Source organism: Thalassophryne amazonica, chromosome 21 (assembly GCF_902500255.1).
Source record: "Thalassophryne amazonica chromosome 21, fThaAma1.1, whole genome shotgun sequence".
Lineage (NCBI taxonomy): Eukaryota > Metazoa > Chordata > Actinopteri > Batrachoidiformes > Batrachoididae > Thalassophryne > Thalassophryne amazonica.
In genome coordinates, this window is record NC_047123.1 from 28,276,389 (window position 1) to 28,285,833 (window position 9,445).

Sequence of the window (9,445 nt, forward strand, 5' to 3'; positions counted from 1 at the left end):
AATATATAGATATAGCTATCTCTCTCTCTCTCTCTCTCTCTCTCTCTCTCTCTCTCTCTCTCTCTATATATATATATATATATATATATATATATATATCTCTCTCTCTCTCTCTCTCTCTCTCTCTCTCTCTCTCTCTCTCTCTCTCTCTCTCTCTCTATATATATATGCTTTAAAATATTTTTATGCATGTAAGAAATGAGGTGAATGACATATTTTACAGCAAGCCACCAGGGGGCAATGTAAACATTTTGGTTTCACTTTTCATGCCTTGTCCCCCAGTCTATTTTAAACTGCATTTCTGTACAATTAATGACAACTTTTTTGCATATATATATATATATATATATATATATATATATATATATATATATATATATATATATATATATATATATATATATATATATATATATATATATATATATAAAAGAAATCAAAATTCCACCAAGTATGATAAAATCAGATAACATTTCCATTTTAAAAATAGATATATTTCAAACAAAGCCTTGGACAAAGTGAGGCCAAGAAAAGGTCATCGAAAAGTGTCTGCAAACAAGGACAGATGTGCATTTGATGAAAAAACTGAGATTGTGCCTTAACAATGATTGTACTCAGCTCAGTGATGTATTAAAACAAAACCTGAACCTTAATCCTTCTTTTTATGACGTGTGCTACTGTGTGTTCACCTGCATATTTATTCCTTTTGGGATTTACTCAGGCTTCTTAGTCATAATCCCATTTCTCCTAATCTCACCCTTCCCCCTCCCATCAGTATACTCTCACACGTGTACCTTCTCTCATTTCAACCAGCAGTCATTCATGTTGTTGGACTACTGCTGCCGTTGCTGTGGATTCACATTTATAAAACGCCATGGACCCATTTCCCTCAAGACTACACCCAGTGATACCTGGGTAAGGACACTCCAACCCATGTAGAATAGAAAAGATACTCAACACTTTAAAAAAAGGACAACAGATGGATAAAAGCAAGCGTGCTTCTTGTCTTCCTAAATGTCAATTTTATTTATTTGATATTAAAAAACACAAAGTGATGAGTATCGTCAACCATCATTGGGTAGATGCTCAGAATACTTGCTACAGAACCCTGGAGGAGAAATATTTTTCAAGAGATTGTTTTGTTTTAATTAATGAAGATGATAAAAGCATCTGTAAGATCATTTAATAAGTCCAGGTTTTTATTGGGAGCTGAATAGACATCTAAGAAGTGATTCTAGCGTTTTTAATTTGATGAACAAACTGGCACTTGTAGGGAGGAAAACAAACCTGAATTGCACTTTGTTTTCTTTACATGTTCACCAATTCCATATCCACTTTAATATTTTAGGACTGCTGGAGTCATATTAAAGTGTGACACCGTTAATTTTATTTGCTTGGTCAATTTAAATGGGAGACTTGATGCTGGAGTTGGGACGACAAATTGAAATAATTAGTTTTACTAGCCTGTCACTGTTATTGTTTCTGTACTGTACTTGATCACTACCTTTGTCGAGCGCAAACTTCCAACACTCGTTTCCAATTCCAAAAAATTTACCTTGGAAAAAAGTTGTCAAGGTCAAAGTCCTCTTAGAAGTGGCTTTTCATGAACTAAATTAGATGTGATCAAATTGTCAGGAGTATGTATTTAGCTCATGCACTTGAATCAGTTTTTTGTGGCGTTGTCATATTTTGTTTGTTTTTTTCAACTTTTTCAGTTTCTGAATTTTTTTAAGATAATTTTCACAGAACATTGGTTGTCTCTGCTGTGCACAATCTGTTATTGCTTGTTGGCACTTGGTCTCCAGTTGATAACTGGAAAAAAAGCCAAACAGGCATAAAATTGGAACCTCCGTCCAATTTTGGTGGAGGTAAATCCAGAACAGAAAAATGAGAGAGATTGATGCACTTTTGACTGAGATATAATGCAAAATGTACACCAAATGGGCTTTTCAATATTAAATTCAAACGTCCACAAAATCCACAATCCAGATCAGATCTGGATCAAACTTTGTCAGGCGATAGTGAGTGCGAGTCTGCAGCTCGCTTTCAAATACGAGAGTGATTGGAGCACGTTTGATTAAGATATAATGTAAAATGTACATTAAATGGGGTTTTCAATGTTAAATTTAAATGGCCACAAAATCTGTAATCTGGATCAGATCCAGATCAAACTTTGTCAGGTGATAGTGAGTGCCAGTCTGCACCTCAGTTTCAAATATGAGAGTGATTGGAGCACGATTGATTAAGATATAATGTAAAATATACATTAAATAGGGTTTTCAATGTTCCAGATCAAACTTTGTCAGTCGATAAAGGATACCATCCTATATAAAGCTCTCAAATATGAAAGCTCATTGATCATTTTTGATAGTTATGAATTTTTGAACATTCGTTCAATGTTAAAGATAGGGATTTCTCCAATTTTCCAAGATTTTTCTTGACTTTAACCTTTGACTTTGAAAATGGAATCAGTTTTTGCCTATCAGGATATGAACCTTCAGTAAAAATTTCATAACAATATATGAAAAAGTGTGGGCTTCAGGCTGTACAGACAAATGTAGTGGGGACGGATCAGATCATTATTCCGAAGGTCCACTGGAAAGAAGGTCTCCAAAGAAAGCCAGTCAGTTCGTGAGCTGACAGTATAACAACATGCAGCGGTGACAATTCAGTATTCCAAAGGCCCAAAAAGCTGTTGAAAACAGCAGTGACACTTTTCCGTTCTCTAATCGGGATTTGAAAGGTTCTCCATGGCACGTCCTTGTTCAGCTTCTGGCCTGGGAGCCGGGAAGTGCTAAAGCTCAGGGGCTTCTCGATTGGGAATGACGCTGTCTCTACATCCAGCCTGATGGACCTTTTGACCAATGGGCCTTTGGAATATTGAATAGTCACCAAATGCAGTTGTACAGTAAAGTATTGATAAATATTGACCTCTCTGTGGTCCCTGTATTTGCCTGTTGCCTCTTGGCAGTGCCGGCTTTTGGGGTGGCTCTATTCAAAATCAAATGTGGGCCATAATTACGTTAGTTTTAAATCATCACAGAAGCTCATAGGCTCATGCAGGATGCATCAATTCCTCAATCATTTTTCCTTACAACTCTCACTGTCTCTAAAATTGAAGCACGCCGCTGGTGGAAATGAGGTTGATGCAATCAAGAGTACTGAGAAGAAAAAATATGAGGCACTTAAAAAACCTCAATATCCTAAATTAGATGTTAATGGCAATTTCACGCCAGTGAAGATCAGTCATGATAAACTATACCATTAAGTCCAACATTCCGTTGGAATTTTACGTGCTGTAACTGTTGTATTTTTTATTTCTTTTATCAGCACACGTTGAACGAATAAGATTAACAATTCCTGCAACCATTGTTAATGGAACTAGTTACACATGGGTTTGAAGGCTGCAGATAATCAGCAATCAGGACTTCAGAGCACATTGATTAGCTGCTGTCCTGATGTCAAGAAAGGGAAATGCGGGAGAAAAGCACGGAATTTCTGACTGGATTTGCTGCACGTATTGACAGACGGCCTTTGGAAGATGGCTTCAAAAGCTAAGACATATTGAACTTGCTCACGTCATTGATTAAACGATCAATCGGTGCAATTGATTTTGGTATTTAACACTGTGAAGGTTAGAATTACAGCAGCCTCAGCGTGAGTTGTGGGAGTAGGAAAATGTCAATATTGTGGCAAGACAACCAGACAGTACTGTGCAAAAGTTTTAGGCATTCCACAGTTACAACAAAGTAACATTTGATGGCCGCCAAAATAGTTTTTTTTTTTTCTTCTTCTTCTTCACTAAAACACCTTTAAACAACTTCCTACTATGTATTTTAATGATATAAGGGTCTATTGTCGGCCATCTTGGACACCATCTTGGATAAGTGGCTTGAGGCCAGTTTTTATTTTTGGGAACATTTTGATTGTTTTTGGGTCATCTAAGGAACCTAAAAAAGTTGGTTTGGTTTAGTCCTGGGGGCGGGGGGTGCAAAGGTAGTGTTTGTAGCTCCCCTAATAGTAGGAGGCCGTATAGAAAAGCCCAGGAAATGCTGGAGGGATATCTTCTCTTTTTTTTGGACCATTCTCTGTAAACCCTAGAGACGGCTGCGTGTGAAAGTCCCAGTAGACCAGCAGTTTCTGAAATATTCAAACCAGCCTGTCTGGCACTAACAAACGTGCCACGCTCGGAGTAAATTAAATCCCCTTTAGTCCCCATTCTTACGCTCGGTTTGAACTTCTGCAAGTCATCTCGATGCCTAAATGCATTGAGTTGCTGCCATGTGATTGGCTCATTAGCAATTTGTGTTAGCAAGCATGTGTACCTAATAAAGAGGGTGGTGAGTGTATTTTTCCCAGCTGGCTTGGGAATGCCTCGGGATCCCCTGAGAAGAGTTACAGGACTCTGTCGAGCATAGGGAAGTGTGGGTTGACATGTTTGGTCTGCTCCCACCTTGGCCACGGACCCGGATAAGTGGCATAAAATGAATGAATGAATGAATGAATAAACCCTTAACAGCACTCAGCAGTAACAATGCCATTTTCTCCTCTTGCCCTTCTCTCCTCTCTGTTTCAGGTCGTCCTCCAGAACCTGTTAATGTGCATGTTGTGCTTCTATTGTCTCTACTACATTGTAGCCAGTCTGTGCATCGGACTGCTCAGGTACACATACAAGTATTCCATAATACAAGTATTCCATAGTATCAAAAATGCAGTACCTATGTTACTGGAGAAGTCAGGTCTGGTAAGAGGTGCTGGTGCCACACATCATAGCATCCACTATACTACAGAATATCTTAAGTCCATCTCGCCCTCTTGAAAGTAACTAGCTAGGTCAAACATGGGTGTCCTCTTGGCCTTCTCCAACCGCCGGTGTCCTCAACACCAAGGCATCTGCATGTCAATCATACCTTGAGGAACCATCACTTGGCCTATAGGTTGTGGCTGATGTTCCCTCACAATGCACGTAATACTCCTCATCTGACTCTCCAGCTACTTGTTTGATATAAAGTCATGAAAAAGTACCCAAGGATCCTTTGAAAAGACCATATATCAAAGACATCCAGTCATCAACTTAGTCTACTAGTTAGTGTCCAAGTCTGACATCGCAGAGTAAAACAGGAAGTACCAGGAACCTAAAGTCTTAGACCTTTGTTCTCTTGCAACAGTATTACCATCACCAAACTCCTCGATCCAGTGAACTCATTATTCATTTATTTTTGCCACTTATCCTTGTCCGTGGCAAAAGACCAAGCAGCTCATCCCACACTTCCCTATCCTTGGTTAAATTCTGTAACTCTTCCCGGGGGATCCTGAGGCATTTCCAAGCCAGTTGGGAAGCCTAATCCCTCTAGTGTGTCCTGGGATATCGTCATCATAATTTTCCAGTTTACTTTAGCCAAGATGGATGCCTGTTTTAACAACACTGACGATTGCAGAAAATTACAAGAAATTATGGAATTGCTTTGAAAGCATCTGAATAATTCACTGGCATAATTAGGGCATAATTGTGGGAGGTACCCTGCCACACTGAGCTGTTCAAACAATATGTATGATTAACTGAAAAACATTCCAGTTTTAATGTGAAATATTATTATAATATAATATTATATTATATTATAATAATATAAATATTATTATAATGTCAACTTTATCTAAAGTCTGGGTCTTTTAGTGAAGCTTAGGGCTAGTGGGCTAGATCACCTTAGTATTTCTTCTGGTATTTTTTCTTAATGTTGACAAATTATGCTGTATTTGTTGCCTTTCTGATTCCTATTCTGTTTTTTTTTCTCTGTTTGAGGTGCGGCTCCATCCAGAGATGGGTGTGGTGTCTACTTCTGCAGGCCTCCCATTCTGTGCACCGGCAAAATTTCCTGTATATCCTGTTTTAACTGTTTTGTCAATTGTGTCAGTAGTAGTATGACCCAAGCAGAGGGTCACCCCTTTAAGTCTGGTCTGCTTGAGGTTTCTTCCTCAGTATCATCAGAGGGAGTTTTTCCTCACCACTGCCGCCTGTGTACTTGCTCTGGGGGTCAGTAAGATTAGATCTTACTTGTGTGAAGAGCCTTGAGGCAACTTTGTGATTTGGCGCTATATAAATTAAATATTAATTACATAATGTTACACTGCATTAGTCGGGCATGCTGAAATATTAAACACATAATTAACATGCAGATACTTTGTTGTTCTGACTTTTATTTGCATCCTGGAAGCACTTAAGGTGCCCGTGGTAATAATTGAAATATTTTTTGATATTTTGCTCATTTGAGGAAGCTTGTGTGTGTGCAGCAGCTTCACAAAAACAAATTATTGTCTGGATGGTTTGGTGTGTTTGTGTTTCCTTGTGTGCATTTATGTATTTTTTTTTCTGTTCATTAGAATTCATGAGATCAACAGCTTGTTGGCTCCATTTGATTACACAACACAACCATCATGGCAGAACCCCAAGTATTTGGGTGGGTACCATCCAAGTGGATATCTGAAAGGTTTTTTACACTGTGGTGACCAGATGAAGAGGGTATGTTTGTTTCTTCTATTATTATTATTGTTTTTAACTAGAAGAAAGTGATAACAGAAATAGAGCAAGAGTAAGAGAGTGAAAGCATGCGAGCACAAGTAAGTTCAGGCAGTCAGCTTGTGTTACGCTGCAGCATTCACATGATTAATTCAATCTGGTGTTGTTGGGTTTATTTCTGACTGATAACTGGAAGATACACAAACAGTCATAAAAGTGGAAACTCCATCCAATTTTGGTAGTGTAAGTAAATCCATAACAGAAAAATGAGAGTGACTGAGGCACTTTTGATTGAGATATAATGTAAAATGTACACCAAATGGGCTTTCAATATTAAATTCAAAAGTCCACAAAATTCACAATCTGGATCAGATCCAGATCAAACTTTGTCAGGTGATAGTGAGTGCCACTCTGCACCTCACGTTCAAATATGAGAGTGATTGGAGCACATTTGATTAAGATATAGTGTAAAATGTACATTAAATGGGGTTTTCAATGTTAAATTTAAATGGCCACAAAATCTGTAATCTAGATCAGATCCAGATCAAACTTTGTCAGGTGATAGTGAGTGCCAGTCTGTACCTCACTTTCAAATATGAGAGTCATTGGGGCACATTTGATGAAGATATAATGTAAAATGTACATTAAATGCGGGTTTCAATGTTAAATTTAAATGGCCACAAAATCTGTAATCTAGATCAGATCTAGATCAAACTTTGTCAGTCAATAAAGGTTACCCTCCTACATAATGTTCTCAAATATGAAAGAAATGTGATCTTTTTTGACAGAGTTATGACGTTTTGAAAATTCATTCAATGTTAAAGATAGAGATTTTTCCAACTTTCCAAGATTTTCCCTGACTTTGACCTGTGACCTATGACCTTGAAAAATTGAATCAGTTCTTGCCTATCAGGATATGAATTTTCAGTAAAAATTTCAGAATGATATATGAAAAACTGTGGGCTCCAGGCTGTTCACAATCAATCAAACAGACAAACAAACAAACAAACAAACGGGCAAAAACATAACCTCCAACTTCGATGGCAGAGGTAATGATATTAACTGCCGTTTTAGTGCCTGTCTGCTTTGCTAGACAAAATAAAAAAGGTTATAAGTATTCCAAAACTATCACGTTGATGAAAATACTAAAGAACGTGAAAGCACAGGTGTTAAAATCAGACTTTTTGTGTTTTTTGCTATAGCTGGCGTCATTTCCACAGAACTGACCTACATTCTGGGAGGGCTGGTGTTCGCCTGGATTGTAGAGGAGCGCGTCTGGGATTATGCCATTACTGTCACACTATTGCACATAGCAATTACCGTAGCAGGTACAACACACAAACCCACAAGCACACGTACACACAAACCCACACACACACACACACACAAAGTGGATCAATAGAATGGTACACCTGATTGGATTTGTAGCCTGGTTATGTAACTGTAGCAAAAAAGATGTGTAGGCACCTACACAGATGTCATTTGTGTGTGTGTGTGTGCGTGCGCGCGCACATATACGTATTTTTACACACTCATATTATTATTTGTACAAATCGCCACTTTTATAGCTCGTTTTCTTTGGACGAGTCAGGGTATAGATACCTAAACATTTCCACCCAGTGAATATGCCCGTGCAGAAAGCAGACTAGTGAGGGAAGCCACCAAGAATGTCTGTCTTCTTCTCTTAAAATCATTTTCTGTTCCACTCCACCATGAACCTGTATAAAAGACGATGCTGCACTGTGTGCAGTTTCTTCAGTTACATCCACAGAAGTCTATAATTACCTTGAGAGTTGTCATGTGTGTCTCGGTGGCTTCCCTCACTCGTCTCCTGTTCTTGCACCTCATCAGTTTTGAGAACTGCCTGCCTCCAGACAGATTTGTACTTCATTTAGTTTGTCCAATTACTTCTGGCTTCTGAAAATGGATTTTAACTGGATGAATGAATGCCAATCCATGTTGACTGTTGCATTTCACCTCCACTGTGGTGGTGCACAGAAACAAAATTATAAAAAAGTGTCACTGTCCAAATAGTTATGGACCTAATTGTACTACACCAGATACTGTATTGTGTTCAACTTCAAAAACTGTGAATTAGCACTCTTTTTATTCCTCTTCTTGATTAGTATGCTCATATGGATTAATCCTGCCTGTTTTATGCAAAGTGAAGGTTTTTTTTTTAAATTTGTTAATATTTAACAGTTTTTTTTTTTTTTATATATTTCTGCAGTGATGTCAGATTTCCCTTTAGCTGAACACTGGTGGATTGCTCTGGGTGAGTTTTTTACGTCATTGTTTGTGCTTTCTGTTATGCGTCCTTATTCTTCTTTCCTACCTGATCAAAATGTTACTTTTTCAATTTTCTAACCTTCCTAAAAGTGTTAAAAAAATAAATCAAGCTTCTTGGGTTCAGCTAGTGGCCTACAATTTGTTTGTTTGGTTTATTTCCCCCTTCTCATTTATTGAATCTTTCTAGGTTCGGGCCTGGTGATGATGATATTTGGAGGACAGCTCCTGGCTTATAAACTCTTCAGGAGCAATTTTGTGTCTCCGGCAGAACTGCAGAACTTTTGAAGAACAGAAGTAAAAAATGTGTTTCACGAGTTATTAGATAATCTTAGTTGTGGATTAACTTTATTAGGTGTACTGTTGCCTGTCTGTACAGTATGAATAATGGTGTGTATCAATACATATAGAAAGTCTGACACATCTGTGTAAACAGCACAGTTTATTGTATAACAGTGAAATTTACTGTTATGTCATGGATTATATATATATATATATATATATATGTGTGTGTGTGTGTGTTGGTAATCATATTCTTTGCAGTTCAAATATGTTGAAAAATGCATAATTAATTAGCTTCAGTAATGCATATGAATATATGTTGAACATATAACAAATGTGTGTGTGTTAAAAGTAAACAATTTT

At 37.6% G+C, this 9,445-nt stretch overlaps 1 protein-coding gene across 1 annotated transcript; it reads left to right on the top strand.

The window, feature by feature from the left end:
* The first annotated feature begins 606 nt into the window (after positions 1 to 606).
* On the top strand, positions 607 to 9,250 carry tmem244 (transmembrane protein 244). The gene is made up of 6 exons (XM_034162267.1): positions 607 to 915; positions 4,577 to 4,662; positions 6,379 to 6,455; positions 7,717 to 7,842; positions 8,745 to 8,789; positions 8,991 to 9,250. The coding sequence occupies exons 1-6, from the start codon at positions 823 to 825 to the stop codon at positions 9,086 to 9,088; spliced, it is 525 nt and encodes a 174-aa protein (XP_034018158.1). The 5' UTR covers positions 607 to 822; the 3' UTR covers positions 9,089 to 9,250.
* The last annotated feature ends 195 nt before the right edge of the window (positions 9,251 to 9,445 follow it).

Coding starts and splice junctions, on each gene's coding strand:
- tmem244 (XM_034162267.1), top strand. CDS start 823: ATGTTGTTGGACTACTGCTGCCGTTGCTGTGGATTCACATTTATAAAA. Junction 4,663..6,378: donor CTGTGCATCGGACTGCTCAG/GTACACATACAA, acceptor TCTGTTCATTAG/AATTCATGAGATCAACAGCT. Junction 7,843..8,744: donor CATAGCAATTACCGTAGCAG/GTACAACACACA, acceptor ATATTTCTGCAG/TGATGTCAGATTTCCCTTTA.